This window comes from Equus quagga, chromosome 15 (genome assembly GCF_021613505.1).
Source record: "Equus quagga isolate Etosha38 chromosome 15, UCLA_HA_Equagga_1.0, whole genome shotgun sequence".
Taxonomy (NCBI): Eukaryota; Metazoa; Chordata; class Mammalia; order Perissodactyla; family Equidae; genus Equus; species Equus quagga.
The window spans coordinates 18,662,647-18,683,112 of NC_060281.1; the positions used below are offsets into that span (position 1 = coordinate 18,662,647).

The 20,466-nt window shown below is 45.4% G+C and overlaps 1 protein-coding gene across 7 annotated transcripts in view; it reads left to right on the forward strand.

The window, feature by feature from the left end:
- The window catches only part of ADGRF5 (adhesion G protein-coupled receptor F5), a 101,380-nt gene that overhangs the window by 39,198 nt on the left and 41,716 nt on the right, over window positions 1-20,466 (forward strand). For 6 of the 7 annotated variants that reach the window (XM_046639719.1, XM_046639723.1, XM_046639718.1 and 3 more), the window contains exons 2-3: window positions 5,523-5,648; window positions 11,583-11,637. In XM_046639719.1, the coding sequence (XP_046495675.1) occupies window positions 5,547-5,648; window positions 11,583-11,637 (157 nt within the window). In that variant the 5' untranslated portion in view covers window positions 5,523-5,546. Of the gene's footprint in view, window positions 1-3,197; window positions 3,262-5,522; window positions 5,649-11,582; window positions 11,638-20,466 lie in introns of those variants that run through there. The other variant, XM_046639720.1, reaches the window with a different exon arrangement.

Consider the following 20,466-nt stretch of genomic DNA (forward strand, 5'->3'; position numbering starts at 1 on the left):
TTCCTTGTCCTTAGTTTTCTCATCTGAAAGACTAAGGAGTGTGTCTGGGGGCGGGGGGGGGGGGGGGGGGGGGGCTCGAACTAGAGATGAATTCTAACTTGCCTTCCAGTTCTGACTGTCTACGTTTTTATGCTCTTTTCAGACGCACCAAGAATTCATTTTTCAGTTTTCATAAAAACATACCCAGAACAAACAATAAATACTGAGCAGCAGACCAGAGGTCCACACTCACCCTTTTTAAATGATAAAAGATAAAAGGAGGTGTCATTCTTATTGAATTCTACGTTAGTTTGCTAGGAACGATGGAACAAAGTCCCACAGGCTGGGTGGCTTAAACAACACAAATTGATTTTCTCGCAATTCTGGAGGTTCTTGTCCTTCCTGTGTGTGTGTCCGTCTCCTCGTCTCCTTTTCTTCTAAGTTCACTGGCCATATTGGATTGGGGCCCACCCTAACGACCTCATTTTAACTTAATTACCTCTTTAAAGACACTTTCTCCAAATCAGGTCACATTCTGAGATACTGGGGGTTAGGACTTTAAAATGAATTCTGGAGGGACGTAACTCAGCCCATAGCAAATTCCACCTCTGACCAGGGTGTTTCGAGCTTCGTAGGCACGATCTCTAATCTTCACAATGCTGCAAGGCAGCTGCTGCGATCCACGTTATTCACGGCAGGAAACTGAGGCTCAGTGGGGTTAAGTGTCTGGCCCATAGTTACTAAGCAGGGGAGTGGGAATCGAACACAAGCCTGTTTGACTTCAAAGCCGCTGCTCCTTCCGCTACAGTCTGCTACAGGGAGCGGGTACCCACCAGAGCCCTAATGGCAGCGAATTCGTTCTCTTTCCAAGTCAGAGCCAAAACAGCTCTGCCTTCTTTGGTGACGGTGGTTGTTCAGGAGAACAATGTCCTCTGGCCCATCATGGCTGAGCCCACATCCCAGTGGTTGGACGAGCTGCTCAAGGAAACCTCTATACGTGGCTCGGGGGACTTCCAAACATCACCCTTTGGGCTGCTGTGTTCCCTTTGAAACAGAGACAACTGCCTCTGCTCGTGCTGTTCTCCTTCGCCTGAAATTCTCTTCTCTTTCTCCATTATGCGTCGAAGCATTGCCCATCCTTCAGGGTCAGGCTAGTGATGCTGGTCACTCCCAAGCTCACCCAACTTCCCCTTCATCCTCAACTCCAGTCATGCTTGTCAGGTGCACACTGCAGCTCACTTCAGTGACAGGCCAACTTGGGGGCAGATCTCCCTCCGTTACTTGCTAGCTGGGCAGCCTGGGTAAGTTCTGTAACCTCTCTGTGCCTTCACATTCTCATCTATGAATTAGGATTGAAATACCTGCCTTACAGGGTTATTGTGAGAGGCAAATTAAGTGAGTTAACATATTTATTGCACTTAGCATGTGCCCAGTACTCAGGAGGCATTTAGTAAACAGTGTCTTTTAAGCTTACGTTTTCCTTTCAGTCTATGTTTCTTTAACTGTATGCTTCATGCCTTCCCAATGAGATTGAGCTTCTTGAGGGCAAGGACTGTGGCTCTTTTTAACTTGTGAATGCAGAGCACAACTTGGGGCCTAGAAGAAGCAGCCTGTGTTTGTTGGTCCCTAAGCATGCAACACATTTGATGCTACATGAGATACAGAACAGTCTCAAATAACAACCTGGGCTATTGAAATGCATCAAAAATGATTGAGAAGATCACCTCTGAGTCCCTACTCCTATTTATCCATTCATTCATCTACCGTTGATTGATTGCCTCCTAAATGCATCCCCCTCAAGATTCGGTTTCCACATAGTTCCTTTAGTAGCGGGCGAGCTATAGGCTGGTGATGGAAAGTGCCAGAGATGTGCTGGGTAATGTGCAAAGAGCAACAGAGTGCTGAAAATGTGGATCTGCAGACCTCAAGTCTCCCTATACATCAGAAACAGCTGGAGTGGATACAGACCGTCAGTTCCCACCCCCCAGAAATTCTAATTCAGTTAGTCTGAAGCGATACTAAAATAACAAGCAAACAAATGAAATAAGAAACTCCCCAGGTGATTGCTCTGATGTTCAGCCAGGCTAAGAAGCACTGAAGCAGATGAGGCACAAATACTCCAGGGAACTTCCTTCCAGGCTGGTGGTACCTGGTGATGCTAAGGGGAGGGGCTATGTGGTGGGCTAAAGCTGGGAGAGGAACCCTGGACTGGAGGCACCTGGGCAGAGGCTGGTCACACATGGGCTCTCTTTCACCTCTTACCTTCCTCCTCCCCAAGAGGACTCAAGGAGAGCATCAAGGCTGGGCTCCCCAGAGGAGAGGAGCCAGGACACCAGAGAGCATGGGAAGGCAGAGCTGTGTAGAACTTAGGAAGCAAATCATTTCCAGAAAGAATCCCACTATTGCTCCATTTAGAAGAAGCTTGGAATCACAATCTGATGATGACACTGGGGCATCAGATCACACAGATGTGGTCATTTTGTGAACATGCTCCTAAGCTTGCCAGGCATACAAGCCTGTTTACTCCTCTCAGCCCCCAAGAAAGTCTGGGCAGGTCAAGACTGATGAAGGGTTTCTGGGGGAGCAGTTGGTCTTAAGCACTGGTTATTTATAAGATCTGGGAGAACAGTTCCCTGATATGTTTGTTTCAGGCCAGTTTCACAGGACAGTTCCTGGTGCATAACCACTCAGCAAGAGGACGTTGTTATAGCTGCTACAAGGAACCCAGACCCTTGTCCTCTAAATGCAGTGCGGCTGAGAATCCTGATGACTGATTCCTGGCATATGACGTCAGGTGCTTGATTTCGCTGTCTTGTCTCTTCCAACTTCACAGACAGGAAAACAGAGTCAGAGGGGACCAGGAAGTTGCTCATCACCACGGGGTTAGTACTGGGCATGAGATCATATTTCCCAGCCTTTTCTAAAATACAGCCAACTCATACAGGTTGGTGAATTTTCATAGAGAGCGTCCAGGATTTATAATTGAGAGAAAGAAAGAAAATGATCTGACCTCATTCCCAAAAAGCCTCTGTCTCTGTGTCTCTTAGTTGTTGTCTGCCATTTACTCCAGGAATTTAGAATAAATGTGAACTTCTGAGGGATTTACAATTAAAGGGTCCCTACTGGAAGATACATTGCCTCGAATGTGGATGCTGCTCCATGCTTTTAACTGGATGAATTTGGATTTTTTCCCCCATTAGCCAAGTTAAAGAGCCTCCACTGGCTTCCTCCCAGATGAGAACAGCTGTGAGCTGGAGGGTTAATGACAGATTATCGATATAGGTAAGAAAAGTTTCTCTTCAGATCTCTCCTGAAATGTAGCAGCAACCTCAAAATTTGAACTGATCTTCAGCTGGCATCACTGTTCCAAGGGGTCATGCTCACGCCATCCTGGTTGTCAGATGTTTTGAATATTACCTCTCCCTCCAAGTGGTACCATTCTCCTTTCAAGTGGAGAGCCCCTCGCCTTTGCTGTGAAACTGATGACTATACATAGCTGTTGTCAATCCTCTGAATCCAGAGAATACTCTCCTGCCCAGAGTAGGGTCCTCCTGCTATCTCTACTTCTATTGATTTGTGATTTTGTTGTCACTAAATAGGTTGACAGAGAAAATATTAATTTAATCAAGAACGGTCTCAGGAGCAGCTGGGAGAAGATGGGTACAGTGGACAGTATTGGCTGGTGGCCTACACAAAAAGACTAGATATAACCTTTTGAGGATGTTATAATTCTTGCTAAGTTTGATGAAAAAGTCAACAACGGGAAATAGTGGAAAGATATGGAGTCAGCCCTAGTCCCGCTAATACCTGAGTCCCTCCCTGGGTGTCGTATACTAAGGGAGGCTCATTCACCATGCGTTCAATGACTAAGTCTCATCCCCTTATTAATTGCCTCCATCTGGAACCAACTAGTTCCAGTGCACTAAGTCAGGACCTGAGAAGATTATGTTGCCTCCTAAATGCTTGATTCATCTCAGAAACAGTTGCTATCACCAGGCTAAATCAGCCTGCCCGATGCCCACAAAGCCAACAAGAGAGGAGAATTCTAATAGAGAACTTAGCACTGAGTTGCTATGATTTCCCTACAGCAGATGCATCTGGTTTTAAATATCTGTTCCCGTAACCTAAATTGCAAAGTATTTTCCAAAAGCCATCGAGTTCCAGAATTTTAAAAATGTATTGGATTGCCAGATTTGCAAATTAGATCAGTTTTCCAGGGCCTTATGCTTCTCTCTTTTCCACTGGGGAAGAGGAAAAGGAGGCAGCCAGCAGCTGGTGATTAAAACACAATTCTCCCTGGCATATAAATCTTGACTATCATCTGTGTTATCCTGGCCACGGTCCCCTGGCGCTCCCTGCAATGTCTGGGCCAAGGCCTGCACTTCCTGGTGGTTGCCCTCTGGATTCCACTAACAATTGGAGAAAACCATTGCATTCCTCGTCCCTGGAGCTCTTCATGGCTTTTAATCACATTTGAGCTTCAGGAAATTCTGTGAGAGAATGAGAGGAGATATAATGATCTCCATTTCACAGATGGGGAGACATGGACTCAGAGAAGACGTGACTTATTCAAGAAAGCACAGTTGGAGTAATCCTGCATCCTAGCCCGTGTCTTCTGTCTCGTAGTCTAGTGCTCTTTTCACAAGGATACACGGACATGGAAAAGTCAGTAGGGAAAGGAGTCTGCACAAAGTAGTCTGTCCTGGTACCCAGACCTACAAGGGTCGGGGTGATTCCATCTGGCACCCTACTTTTTAACTGAAACAATGAGTACTCTGGTCACCGAAATAATTCATTTTCATCACCGTCATTATAAAGAGATAGCTGTCAATAATCAATACATAAGATGGGATATATATTATGATATAATATTCTGTATTGCATACTATAATATGATCAAAGACTATAAGATACAACTTATATTTTTATGATGTAGTCCAGGTAAATTCCTGTACTAATGGCTGGTAGCCCATTAATATAAACAAAAAAATAACAAAGCCCATTGACATAAATAGCAAATAATCAAAGTCAATTTAATGGGTTGTTACCTGAATTAAAAGAAAAGATAGAGTAAGTTAAGATAGACTAGAATTATAAATATCAGAGTGTGTTGCCTGTAGCAAAGCTGAGTATTGTTCTCTAGATCTTTTTGTTTCTGTATGATGTGTACTGGATCACAATGTTGGCAATATTTCTGAGTGGTCTTGCCCTTTTTTCTTGCTTCTCTTCTCTCTTCTTTCTCCTTTCTCTTTCCTTCTCTCTTTCATTCTCCGTGTATAAGGAAATGTACCCAAATATCTGCCACCTTTGTCCTGTTTACAGGAACGATCCTCCATCCTCCCAACTCCACCCCCCTGACATTATCATTTCCTCACTCAACGGTCGGGAGCAGACTCCTCTTTATAGTTCCATACCTTAATGCCCCGTCCTTTCTCCCCTCTATAAAAAGGTCTTTTTGTAGTGTGACCTTCAGGGTTTGCTAGTTCTTCCAGTGTTTGATAAATAAATTGCTCTCTCTCTAAACCACCATATTTCCATTTCAGGCAAAGGATCTCAAACTTGAAGAAATGAAATCCCCAAGGAGAACCACTCTGTGCTTCATGATTATTGTGATTTATTCTTCCCAAGCTACGCTGAACTTGAATTTAGAGTCTATTGTTCATCCTTCGGTGAGTAAATCCATGTCTGCTGTATTTTTCCCTGTCGCATTTTTCTGATTTCCTGGGAATATCACAGACGGAAATTGCTTTAAAAAAATTTTTTTTAGGGCCTTTGAGAAAATGTTGCACATGAGGGGCGGGAGCGGTGAGCATAAACGGATTTGAGGATCAATTGGTCTACAACTTGCCTTACTCTGAAAGCAGTGGTGGGCGGTACCCAGGGAACGTCCCCCAGGATTCCCTCCTTAAGTAAATTGCTGCCTCTAGGCCTGAAGCTCCACTCTGAAACTGACGGCAACGACTATAGGGCAGATTTTGAGGACTGAGAAGGACATATGTTCCCAAAGGATTCATTTTAACTGGAGCATCAGACTAGAACACATTTCAAAAGACATTAATCTGTGTGTGTGTCACCATCACAGATTGATATAGCTGTAGGGGCCATAGATAGCATCTGAGCTGTTGCCTGACAAATTATCCAGGTCATTTTGCCTTTGGGAAGATAATGGGAGTGGAGCTTAACTGAAGGGTATACAATGCTCCTCCTTATGCTTTATGAGAACTATTGGGATCTTCCTCCCTTAGATTACTCCATGCACCAGAGACAGGGTGTGGTACTGGTTATGAAATCTTGGGAGACAGATGTAATTCTCTCTCTGTCTCAGTTTCCTCATCTGTAACACAATGCCAATAATAGTACTGATGTCCTAGGACGGCTACGAGAATTAAATTAGTTAATGTTTATAACAGGCCTTAGACCAGTGCCAGGCACGTCATAAATGCTATGTCACTGTTTGCTGTTATTATTTCTCCTACTGTAATGGTAGTTTTTTCTACTGACTTTTTTAAAAGAAATTTTAGTGCTCCTTTTTGTAGTCTGTCGCTATTGTTAGAGCTTCATTGGTAGATTTTAGCATTGTACAATGTCTCTTTTTGCCCCGCTTGGTACTTTTTCATTTTAACTCTTTGTCTCCTATTCCAGTGTCAATCCTGATTTTGTATTTGTGCTTTGCCTCATTTTTGTCCTTTATTTTTTGTTTAGCCTTTAATATATCAGTCTACTTTCATGGTTCTCTTATAAATGATATGTGTTTGAGGTTTTTATTTTTTCTTTTAAATCATCTGAGTACATGTGACTTTGATTAGGGGAGTATAATTTATTCACATTTAATGTCGTATTTATAATGCTGGATCTTACTTCCAGGATTTTATTTGCTGACTTCATGCACTTCCTTCTTCCTTTCCGTTTGTGTGTCTTTCCTTGTTTGACCCAGGTTTTCTTTGTCTTTTCCTTTATTTCTCTCACGAGTTGGGAGGTAGATTCTGTGTGTCTCTTCTTCCAGACTCCAGTGTGCAGGGTGCAACCCGTGCAGTCACACGCAGCAGGTTGCTTGTAGAAATATACGCGGGAGACATTTGCCGTTCCTGCGGAGCCACGGTCCATGCAGAACCCTGGTCACCCTAGCATGAGGGAGAAAACCAGAGCGTGAGGGGGTCTCAGCAAGGGGGGTGGCTTTCCCTCTGTTCCAGAGTGTCCTCATGTTCATGGCTGCAGCAGTGCCCCCAGAGTGTGCCAGGTCGGCCCTCATCGCTGTGGCCCTAACAAAGCCCCCACATCTGCCTGGTGGCACAGACCGGTCAGGGGACAAGCCAGTGACCTCCCAGGGCTGCCAGTGGAATTTAAACTTCATCTTCCTGGGAGCTCCCACCCCACCTCCCTGCAAGGTGGCCCCCTTTTCCTCCTTAGATCGACCTTCAGGATACAATAGCTTCCCAGATCTATTGTACACAATAGCTTCCCAAAGGCCTAAGCCCCCGTTGGAGAGGTGCTTTCAAGCTTGCCTCAACGGCATCTACCTCCCCCAGCTGCCACTCGGCTCCACGTGGACCTTCTACCATTTTACACGCAACACGTGGTGATGAGCTTTTTAAAAAAAATTGTGGTAAATACCCATAAAATTTACCATCTTTACCATTTTTCAGTGTACAGTTCAGGAGTGTTAAATATATTCACATCGTTGTGCAACCAACCTGCAGAACTTTTTCATCTTACAAAACTGAAAATTTAACCCTATGAAGCAACAATTCCTTGTTCCCCTTCTCCCCAGCTCCTGGCGACCACCACTCGACTCTCTGTCTCTATGAATTTGACTACTTGAGGTATCTCATATAAGTGGAATCATACAGCATTCGTCTTCTCGTGACGGGCTTATTTCGCTTAGTATAATGTCCTAAAAACTTATCCATCTTGTCGTATGCGTCAGCATTTCCTTCCTTTCTTAAGACTGAATAATCATCCATTGTACATATATCCCACATTTGTTTTATCCATTCGCCCATCGCTGGACACTTGGGCTGCCTTCCCCTCTTGGCTATTGCGAACACGGCTGCTGTGAACAGAATTGTACAAATACGGGGTGATGGGCTTTTGAAGTGTGATGCCGTAGCTTCTCAAACTTCAGTGTGCACATAAATCCACCTAGAGACCCTCTGAAAATGCAGATTTCAACTCAGGAAGTCTGGGGCAGGGCCCTGGATGTTGCGTTTCTGACAAGTTGCTCTTGTCTCTGTTCCAACAACCACACTTTGAGCAGCAAGGCTGTAGACCTCAACTTTGGCACCAGCCCTGAGTCTGGAGCCCGGCTCTGACCCTCACAAGCTTTGGAAACTTAGTCACGGTCTCGTACATGTGTGCCTTGGCACAGTGACTAGCCCAGAGCACGTACTTAAGATTTAGTTGTTATTTTTACTATTCTAGTACAAATAGACCTGTGCTAACATGCCTATGTGAGGAGGTATTCCAACAGGACTCTTGCTGAGACCATTGTGAAACATGGAGGCAAATCGGTTAAATTGGGGATTCCAGGTCAAGACAAAGAGGAGTAAGTGGCAGGGTCTTGGTGAGGACGGGTGAGAGCTGGTGACAGCTGAGGTCTTTGGGGACCAAATTGTTTGTCATCCTGTTCCCTAGGGATTTTCTTCTCTACACGTAAAGTGCCACCTCTCATTCCTGACTAATTGTCCCTGTCCAGGCCACACCCCCTACCCATAATGATTTGTAAAATCATCATGTCCAACAGGTGGGGCATCTCCTGGAACTGGTGACCTTGTGTCTTCCGCCTAAAGCTTGGCCATCAGGAAATCCCCTCTGAAGGGAGTTGGCCATTGTCACTCAGACACGCATCTGGGTCCCTCTATATGGACCAGCAGTGGGAGGCCCACTGGAGGCTTTGTTTTCTTCTCTGAAGTAAATGCTCAGCTGAGCGCTGGGGGCCCCTGGCGGGATCTGTGCTCCCCTATGAATTCTCCTCAGCACTCAGAGTATAAGAGAGAAGTCAAGTGCTGGAGTCTCAGTTCCCCAAACTGGAGTGACATGAGGACTCTGGAGGGCAAGCCTGGCTCCTGGGGAGCCCCCAGCCAGCTGGACACTTGGGCATACACCACTACCAGAGACGGTACCAGTATCAGTGTGCCTCGGCACGTTGTTTTTCGTAATGTATTAAACTAATGCTTAGCATGAGTGAATGACTTCTCCCACTTGGAAGAAGCAGAGGCAAGGGGATTCAATCCCCAGTGTGACGCCAGCATTTGCCTTATTGAAATCCAGGCCCCATGAGTTGGCAGCGCAGCTCTTTGCATCCTCTCAAATCTGGGAGGGCCAAGGGTGTTCACCCCCACCCCACTCCCACCACCAGGGAACTCATCAGAGGCTTTATTGCTTTCCATATAGTTTTCCTCCATTTCCCCCAGTGATTACAGAGCTCAAAATAAGAAGTAGGCTGTTCTTACAAAATGCTGTGAATCCTCACTAGATAACAGAGAGGCGGCTCATGAAGAGTGGACAGAGAAAGTTTCCTGATGGCCCCCCTCCCCATCCACAGGCCCCAGGGAGGATGGAGGCGGGGATGCGCCTTCCTTCTGCCTGGGCACAGAGCCAAAGCAGGCTCCAGGGGAAGCCGGGCAGGAACCAGCCCTTTGCGTCAACCATTCCTTCTTGGTTCCTGCACATTTTGGTTCAGCTAAAATAACCTCACTGCAAAGAAGCTGCAACTGGGCTTTTGACATTCCAATCATCATCCATCACTCCTCTAGTCATTTCTTCAGGAACATTTATGAACTATCAGGTACACATCTCTCTCCAGTTCCTATAGACATTAGTATCGGTCATCGAAAAGAAGGAGGGGATAGGAGGAGGCAATAGAGAAAGAAAGAGAAAAAATGCTAGGGGAGAAAGACTGGGTCACTGAGACAAATCCACAGTTTTCAGGGGTGTCTCTTGATAAGAGGATACAATGCCTGTGTGGGCAAGTGCAGACTCTGGAGCCAGGCTGGCTGGGTTCAAGTCCTGGCTCTGCCATTTAAAGGCTGTGTGACCTTAGGCAAGTTATTTGACCTCTCTATGCCTGTGTTTTCTCATCAGTGAAATGTGGATAAACAGTATCTACATCTTAGATTATCATGAGAATTAAGTAAGTAAGTACACGTCCAGCGCTTAACAGTGCCTGGCACGGGGTGTTGAACACATCTTAGGAATTATTATTTTTGTTATCATTATGATGTGAGATAACTAGAAAATAATGGTAGGTCCCACAGATGGCAGAATGAGCACTGCCTTGGGTGGTGTTCACAGGTGTGTGGAGTTCATGGTAAAGGACACGCCCCGGAGGACAGTGGTTGCCTGTGGAGAATTGAGAAAGGTGGAGCTCCTCTGCTGAGCCTCAGTGGGATTTGGAATGAGAAGCACGTGACGGGGAAGCCACCTGGAGGCAGGATGTGCCAGGAACCCGCATCAGGTCGAGCTTACCTTCGGCAGAGCTGGCAGTGAGCCTGACGGCAAAGCCAGCCAATGTCAGTTCTTAAACAAAGAAGCCATAGGATGACAGGAGATGAGCTGCATCGAGAAGAAGCAAGTGGCAGTAGGCCGACAGAGGGGTCCGTGTGAACGGCGCCCCCAGGACAGCGTGATGCCCCGTCCTGGATAGCTCTTCTGCCACCAACACTATTCTCAGTGCTTTATATTTATTAATCATCTGGTCCTCACAACTTCATAGGGAGGCTATTTTGATCCCTATATTGTATTATAGGGGAGTACTGAGGCACAGAGAGATTAAATAACTTGTCCAAGGTCACACAGCCGTTTTCTAGCAGATCTGGGATTTGAACTCAAAGTCTGCAGCGTCCTTGCCCTTAACCCTTGCACTATACGATGTAACTAAAGTTTATTAAGGGCTACTGTGTGCCACCTTGCAGTTCCCTTAATTCTCATAGCAATTCTGCGAGATCAGTACTATCATTATTCCATTGTACAGAAAAGGAAACTGAGGCTCATAGAGGATGAGTAACTCCCCAAAGTCACAAAGCTAGTAAGTGGCACAGCCTTGTACCCAGGCCGGCCGACTCTGGAGCTGGCTTTCTGAACCCCTGTGACAGAAAGCAACAATAGAACCATCTGGGAGAAAAAGGACCAGAGCAGGAGAAAATCATTTCTAAGCGCGCACGATTGAAACAGCCCTAATGCCACAGAAACTCTAGGGAGGGGACAGGCTGAGTGCTGAGAAGAGGTCGTGAGACTCGTCTAAAAGGTCACTGGAATGACTCAGGGCTCAAGTCCTGGGCAGAGAACACAAGTTGAGAACACCATAAGTTATATTTCCTGACAGGTCACATACTGCAGGAACTCTGAGACCCTCAGATGTGGTCATTTCTTCCACTCTTGATCCAGAGACTGTCCGTGAAAAGTGGATTCCCAGCTCACACCGCAGAGGCGGCACCATTTCATCTTCCCGACCCTTTGCTGTTTGCCAGGCATCCAGGGGGCACGAGGTGCTGACCCAGCATCTGCAGCCCTAAGCTCAGCTCTAGACTTCGAGGCGCAAGAGCAGACAGCCGTGCCGAGAGGATGGCTCTAAGACTAACTGACAGTTTTCTAAAATGTCCCTTCAGATTCTCCGTGGACACGAACCGGCAGGGGAGGAGCCACCACGGCATAAACGAGCAGGTAGGCAAGCTCTGCTTGGCAATCTCTTCCTGTAAGTCTGATCAAGTGACAATTGCTGTAACTTTGCAAAACACTGCGATCCACATAATTCGGTCTTCAAGCATATCAGGGTTCAGTTTCTAGAAGTAGTTACAAAGGAACTCCATTCTCTGTGCCAGCAGATGACATCAAAGGGATCTTAGCAACACATTACAGCTCCCCTCTCCTCCCCCGCCTCACATCCTGAAGATTTCCCTGGGGCTGTCCCATCAGCTGCCCTCCCCCGCCACCCAGCAGCCTTTTTTTTTTCAATATCCTCTCACTTCTCACTCAGCGCTTTATTTTGTGGATCAACTTAACCATTAGACTCGAGTCCTTCTCCTCTGTCTCCCATTCCAATTTTCTCACTAAATTCCAAAGAAGTGGTCTGGGAAATACAGGGCTCTGCTCTGTGGAAGGCTGCGGGCAGGTGAGAACTGAGAACACTCGCACACAGAGCCTCGGTGTCCTGTCCCACATGCGGGACCCTGGGCAGATGTCGGTGTGCATCTGCAGGCTGGATTCTCCCAGGACCAGACCCTCCAACTTCCCTCACAGCAACCTTTCAAAAGCATCAATCTGATTCTGTTATTTCCCTGTGTAAAATCCATCATGGCTCCCAGTTGCCTTGGAGATAAAATCCAGCCACCTGCTCAAGTCTTATTGGATCTTACATGCTCTTCCCACTTGCTCTCCTTCTGTTCTCTTTCGCATAGTCTGTGCCCCACCCACCATCCCCCTTTGCTTGCTTGGTCACTCTGACTTAAGCCTCAGTTTCCGTAGGTTCCTGCCCTGTAAGGCTTTCCATCTTTCCTGTAAGACAGGGAGGGGCTGCTTTTCTGGGTTCCCATTGTCCTTCCTACATTCTCGTAGCACCTCTGTCCCAGTGCATTGCAATTACTTCGCTTCCTGTTTGCCATCCCCAGTAGACATGAGGTCCCCTGAACTCTCTTCATCTCTGTAGCCTGGTTTCTCAATAGATGGGTGAACAAATGAAGAGAGTGCCATCTCTGTCATGGCTGCCCCTTTGCGGGTTCAGAGGATACATTCCTATGGCCAAGAGTCTGCTGGCCTGGTGGCTATACCAGCTGTGTAGAAGGTAAAACTTCTTAACCTAGATCATTGTGATCGAGTCATTTTCCAGTGATCCTGTGACTTGGTCCATTCAGTTGTGTGGTCTTAAAGAGACCCTAGGCTCCAAGGAGAGTGGGCTTGCCCTGTGGTCAGGATAGAGGTGTCTGCGAGAGCCCCTCTGCCAGCAACCAGACCCAGCTGTTGCCCTGTGCATTTTATGCAGCTCTGGAAGTGCTCATTGGAAGGTCATAGCACTGATCATTTTCTCTTCCCTTTCTTCCCATTCCTTTCTGTTTCTGCCTTGTTATATGTCTCCCTGGCAGCCTCACTCCCGCTTTCTGCCTTCCTTCCCTGAAGTGGCCTCTAGCACAGTCTGCTCTATCTGTGCTTTAAAGCAAGTGTCGTTGCCTCTGCCCCATCCCTATAACCCTTGAACCTTCCGCACCTGTGACAGAAATCAGGCCCGGAGACGTCCCCATTTGGTATTTTGAAAGACTTTTCTTTTTAAAATCAAATTATTTGCAGGGGAGTTCTAGATTCAGATTTCTGCCAGCTGCTTCTAGGGTTCAGGCTGCCAGCTTGCTCAGGGCAGTCAGTGACCGTACAGCTGTAAAAGGAACATCTTCCTGCTCTTCTGAGCCCAGCTGTTAATGACCCATGGTGACAACGTGAGAGGTTAGCCCTTGGGGAGGAAACCACTTCTGTAGAAGGATTTGACATTCCGAAATTTTTCCAAGCCTGCTTTCATTAAAAACAATCCTGACAATGATAAATCACCTTGAAAACATGTTTTCCGTTTATTATCCATGGTCCTCTGTGCTCTTGGGCCTCAAGAGTCATTTTGGAAGTGTTAATGACTCAACCCATCACCTGCAGAAGATGGATTGGCTTTGGTACTTTTACAAAATCACTGAAGATGTGGTCATGGAAAGGCCTGGGCACCAGGCTGGAGACACCCGGAATGTCGGCTGTAGTCAAGAGCATTATTCTGCAGGAAATCCATGAACGATAGCAACGGGAGGATCACATTCAGCAGAGGCCGCACGGAGGTGTCTGGGTTCTGCTCGGTGTGTTAATTAGGTGAGGACGTAGGATGAGGCTCTGATTGTCAGAGTGGGATTCCCCTTCACTCATACACACCTCCCCCTTTCTGGAGCCTTAATGGCAGAAAGGGACAAGCAAAGGTTCCAAGAGAAAGAGAATTCCCAAAAGGAATTTCCTTTTCAGGCACTAGACCAAATCTTTAGGGTTTGGGACAGAAGCATCTTTAAAGGTAGGATCTATACTCGTATCTATTCTCAGAGCACTATGGATGTCTCCCAAAGTCACTTTGGTCAGTTATACGACTTCACTGGCCCCTTGAGATCTCTCTCTCTCTAATCTCATATGTATCACACACACAAGCACACTCACACATATATATACACATGCAAACATAGATATTACTTTACAGGTTTGTTGAGAGAATTAGATAATATTATGTACATATTAGTTTTAAAAACATTAAAAGGTTTATCTAGGGGTCTATTTGTTTTTTGTTTGTTTTGTTTTAACATTTTTTAAATTAAAAACAAAGTCAATTGACTTATTTATACAAATAATATTGCATTTGAAAGAGCCTGAAATATTCCCGGTACAGAGAAGATCCTGTGTAACTACTGAAGGCAGGAGGATGGATGCCATGATACAGGAGTTAGCATTTTAGGAAAACGATTTCAAAACTCTGCTGGGGAAGAGCAGCCTGCACAAACCCAGAGGCCAGAGGCAAAAGTGTGGCTGTGCCAGCAGAGTGGCTGTTGGGGAGCAGAGGGAAATAACAATGGGTCAAAGCATCCAGAATTACGTCCTGATTATACCGGGAAGTGGATTCTAGACCAGCTGAGAGGCTGGCACAGAGAAGGGACTGATGGAAACCATCTGAAGTGAAAACCAGCCAGATGGTTATGGCTGAATGAGTTAGATGAAGAAGGCAGTTCCAGGAGACCACGAGGAGGCTCAGCAGTGTGGACCATCATTGGCCCTGGCCCTGGGAGTGAGACGGGAAAGGAGCAAAGGGAATATTGTGAAAGACATTTTGAGAACTGGATCAAAAGGGCTTGGAGACAGAGTTGACCCGGGGGTGAAGAGGAGGAATGGTCCATATGACACTCCAGGAGCGTGCAAACCTGGGTGACTGAGGCATGTGGAGACCACAAGTAGAAACCGGGCTTGAAATGAAAATCTTGTAGATTTGCCAATAAGCTCAAAATTTAATCATAAGGGTGATCTTCATAGGGGACTGAAAGTGGAAATTTCTTACTGGTTAGAAGTAACACAAATGTGTCCTTGCTGTCAATTGGTGAAATCCTCCACGCCAGGTTTCTGAGCTTGATTAGGAATGTGTCTTGGACCCTCAGCTGAAGAATCCCCACTGGTTCTTCTTTGGGTTCAAAAGAAATGGCTGGTAGGAGATAGTTTTTGAGAAAGGGAGATCCAAGATGTCCTAACCCTGCACTGGAGGTGCTGACTTTTTCACACCTATTGAGTGAGAGCGAGGCTCCTACCAGATTGGATTGCTGGCTGCCCGTGTGGAAATCCTGACCTTTCTGCAGACCTGGCAGCCCCGCTGTGCTGGCCCTTTTTGATCTGGGCCCAGAAACTGTTGTGCATTTTCCAGATCGAGGAATAGATTTTAGGGTTTTCATGGCTTTAATCTTTCTTGTGATAACATGTGGCTTTTAGTGCTCTGAGCAGCTGGTGGTGGTGGCAGAGTAAGATGGAAGGCTGGGAGCTCTCGACCTGATGTGTGGGTTTGGTTTTAGAGTCGACCTTCAATATTGGAAATGCTTTTTTCTTTTAATTTCTGATTAGTGTTGTTTGTTTGTTTAGCTATCTCAAAGGTGAGACCTGATTGGAAATGTATTAGTTTTTCTTGACCTACCAGCAGACCTCTGCATAGAATATAATCGTTACGTTTATTATAATCAATATTATTATTTCTACCTGCTATTTCAGAATGGCTACGGTATGCCAGACAATTTGCTAGGGGGGTCTTCATATGGTATCCAAACTCTTTAACAATTCTGCAGAAAAAATATCACCCCTAATTTACAGATGAGCAAAGTATGGCTCACAGAGGTGGCATGGCCCACCCAGGTGAGAAGGCAGACCACCCCAGCTCCCTCTTTTTCCAAAGTCCATGCTCATGGTCAAGAGTTAGGGTTTTCAACATGTGTTTCTGGCTCTTGCCTGTGAGAGTCCATTCCGTGATTCTGAAAGCAGCTTTGTAGAGTAAGGAGCCTGCACCACTCTCTTCCTCTTACTAGGAGAAGAATTTCTTATGGGGCAGACTTTGATGATTTGGGTATATGACAAGCTAGTAGAGTTGACTCTTTTCTCCAGACTTCACAGTCCAGTGTTTTGTGACACAGTGCTGCCCACCCTCTCTTCCAACCAAACCTGTGCCGGGTAACACACACATGCCAGGTAATCCATAGCCTGGGGCTCTGGCGGTTTTCCCTCATGTGAACAAACCTTTCTAAACCTAAAGGGAGAACGAGATCCTTTGACTATCTGCTGACAGTGACACAATAGGATGGAGATGGGGCTGCCAAATTGCTACCTACTAGAGCATATCAAGAAACAAGCAGAAGAACAGGCAACTTTTAATATTTACCTGCTACAGGACTAAGAGGGAGAAAGAAGAGAGCCAAATTTTCGGTAATACAGAAGCATCTTTCCCTCCGGTCAAGAGAATACCACACTTACCTCATTTCTTCGGGGTCAGCAGCCTTCATGCTTTTGTAGGTGTGAGATTAATTTATGCCTCTACTCAGCCTGCGGCTTTGGAGAAGCCATAATTCCCATTAGAGTTGCCAGGCAAAAATAGTATTGTTTGCTTAAACAGCTGTGATTAAGACCCAGAACTGCTTGTCACAGTTTGTGGCCAACTTTCCAGAAATGTCTCTCCGAGATAAGTGCTGTGTGGCGGGCAGTGATTTATGGGAAAGGAGAGGGGAAATCCTGGTTGGTTTGTGTCTGCTGTGCCTCCCGATAGGCCTCCATCTGTGACACTGATGACACTTGGAATGTGCTACCTTCCACTCAGGGCATCAATGAGTCACAAAAATTCAGACAAAAACACCAGGGTGAAGGAGCCTGAGGAAAAGAAAACACATTAAACTGTCTGGAATCAGATGGCCCAGACACACCAGAGGAGCATGGAAGGCCTCTAAATCCACCCTCACACAGAGGTGGGGGACCAGCCCTCTGTTCCTCCGGGGTCCCTTGTAGCCTGGGGTGGGACAGGCAGCATCACTTTCCCAAGCTCTCAAGGCCTCAAGTTTGGGAGAGACGAGGTGGACAGGGTTTGGCATTTCTACCCGAAACCTGTCTGAGGCCTGTGAGCAGAGTGGGCCTCTGATCCCAACCATATGCAGGCCATGCTGACAGCTGAACACCTAGGCTAGCTCTTTCAACCTCAGACGCTCACCCTGGGGCATTACAGGGACCGAAGGCCCAGCGGTGGTTCCATGTTCTCCTTGCCCGTAGGACCATGATACTCTAGATGAGAAGGATGACCTCAATCGGGAGGGGCATTTTCTTGCTATTCGCAAAGAAGCCGTGGAAGATGCTGTCTCTGGGCTTTCATGCTGTTTTCTCTTCCTGGAGTGATATTCCCCGGATATCTGCGTGGTCATGCCCTCACTTCTTTCACGTCTTTGCCCAACATTTACTGCATTAGCAAGGTCTTCTCTGATCATTCTACAAAAATACCCCTCCACACACATTCTGCCTGCCAGTCTGCTTCTTTGCCCTGCTTTATTTTTCTCTGTGCCCTTTAGAACCGCCTGACATTGAAGTTTGACCTTACTGTTCACCTCCTGCACGAGCATGGAAGATCCACAAAGATAGAGCTTTACTGCTTTTATTTACCCTGTGTCCCCAGCACTCAGCAGAGTGCCTGGGAAGGAGGCATTCAAGAAATAGTTAAGTTACCTATAAACAGATAAATCAAGGAACAAACAAATAAACCTAGCAAGATTTAATGTCAAAACCCATGAGTTTCAATGGCAATGGGTCACAATGCAATGCATTTTTCCTTACCGTGAATTTTTGAGATATTTATTATGCTGGATCAAAGCGAACACAGTTTTAGATAATTGTTCCATTTATTATTGACAATTTCACCTTTGTATTTGATTTTATTTTAAAATTTGCTTTAAGAGTTACACATCGAATACTAAAGATACATTTAACAATAATACCTTATACTTTTTACAGTACTCTGAGGCTTACAAAGTGGTCACCTTCATTATCTTCTTCCATTTGAGTTGTAGTAGGGTATGGTTGAAAGAAAATGGGCTTTGAAGTCAGAAAAATGGGGTTTCAAATCCCAGCTCTAATATTTGCTAATATCTAACATTTACTATGTGTGGCTTCAATCATTTAAACCTCAGTGTTGTCATCTGCAAAATGGTTGTATGCATACTGTCCTCATGGCCCTAGGACCCACCAGGCAATGGATAAACCGCAGCTGCTATTATTATTACTACTTTTATTATGATCACCTTTGATCCATCCAGTATCACTGAAGAAGGAGGTGAGCAAGGATGCTTGGAAACTGCCTGACTTTGTCCCAGGAGCAGCAGCAGGAGGGTCTGAAACAAGAAATAGTGCAAAACCAAAAAAAAAGGTCAAGTTAGGTACTAATATTCGCTCTCCAGGTTTACCTTCTCTGTTTCCTCATTTGGATTAGAACATTAGACCCCAGACCTGCTTGAGCACCAGAATCACCAGTGGGAATCAAAAAAATACAGATTTCTGGCCTAACCCATAAAGATGCCACTTCGGCTCACCTGAGTTGAGGCACAAAAATATCTGTGTGTGTAGAATTCCCTAGGTGTATATAATCATCAGTCAAGCGTGGGGACCACTGGACTAGATGATTTCCAAGGGCCCACCCGGAGCCTTCTAAGTTACTATGGTGTTTTTGAGCCTGTTTTGACGAATTCACTATTTTCATGAAGAAGACATTTCCTTCTCCGTCAGATGTTCCTTGTCCTTATCGGTCTCTAGGGAGAATTGGCGTTCAGGCAGACAGTTATTCTGAAACTCCTTTAGAAATTGTTGAAGAATATAAACAGTGGGTGAGAGAAAGAGGATCTTAGAGGCTGGTGCTTTAATTAACAGTTGCACAAATCCATTAAACAGGAACTCACCAAAGCCACCGGAACTTTCCTCTCTGTATTTTAAGCTTTTGGCTCAGCTTCTTGTAAGATCTCAGTGAAAGAACTGCCTTGGTTTTAGTGAGTAATGACGACATCTGTGAATCGCCAAGTGCTTGCTAGGCACATCCTTCTTCTACAATTATGTCTGAAAAGAGCACCGGGGTGGGCTCAGGGCTGGACGTTACAAACAGCCCTCAAGCAGCATTGACGTTAGGCTAGGGCCAGACCCTGGGATGCAACAATGCAGATGATGAAGTGGGTGATATGGGATTGTTATTGACCTCACTCATCTCAAAAGCAGCTACCGTCCAGGAAATCCTGTTTACATTCATGGGAGGACAGTAGACCGACTATGGCAAAAAGGATCCTGGAGCTAGCGAATCCTCTGGAGAGTGTAAGATTGCTGCATTACTTTTCAGGAAAAAGAATGTGCTCTAAGGAAAAGCTTGTAAATATCATGTAGCCACCGTCCTTGCCAATGCTCCCAGCAGGCAACATGCTGTGTCTAGAGTTAGGGTCACATAAAAGAAGATTAGCATTTCTTCCAGGAAGATTGTTTTCATCACTTAACATCTGAGAGTCGGAAAGAAAACAGGAAATTTGAGGCAACCCCAAGGCATCAGGACAGACTGTGATTCCGCACTGGGCTTTAGTCACTTTGTTCTACTTGTAAATACATTTTAATAAGGAAGAGATATATCTTAAAATAAATTCTTAATTTTAAGGAAATCTGCAAGGACTTTTTTTAATAGTTTGAGTTAATTACAAGTTTAGTGATGCCCAAATGAAATAATTCTCAACAAGGTTGATGAGTTAAACCATCCTTCTAAGACAGACATAGTTTACAACGCTAAGTGAACAGATACGATAGGCTTCTGCAAGTTTATTTATCAATCGGAGTTTCCCATAAGAAATTTACTCTATTTTAGTGCTTCACGTCAATATTCCTTGGGAAAAATAAAACAAACCTTGCAGTATTATGGGAAAATTCTTTGCCCTTTTAGAAAACAGACAGAATTTCAGTTTTATGGTAAAATATACACCATACTTTTGGGTTTGACTTAAATTTTAAAGTGATAGTTTTGCAGATATTCACTAATCTTTTTCTTATTTTACTGACGAATTAAAATAAGCCACAACTTGTCTTTTCAACATATCTGTGTAAAATTTCTCCTATTCTTTGAAGCTTCTCCATTAGCGACTAACCCTGCCCATGGCTTCTGGTCCAGTTATATATTTCAGCCAACAATGAGCCAAAGATTCTCGCAGTGACACAGAGGTAAATCTGTGACTCAAGTCAGAGAGTCACAGGTTGAACGAGTGTTCTTGGGCCATATTTATTATGTGGTGAGCTCTGTGCCAGATGGAGCAAGGCCATGAGAAGTGAAAGAAAGTTCCTGCCCTTGAGAAGCTCACACGTGTGGACCAGACAATGTAATACAGGAAACTGTGAACGAACGTTCCAATATATATTGTCTGGCTTGCCTGCAGTGGGGATGTGTGGAGGAGTAGATGCATCTGGAATGCC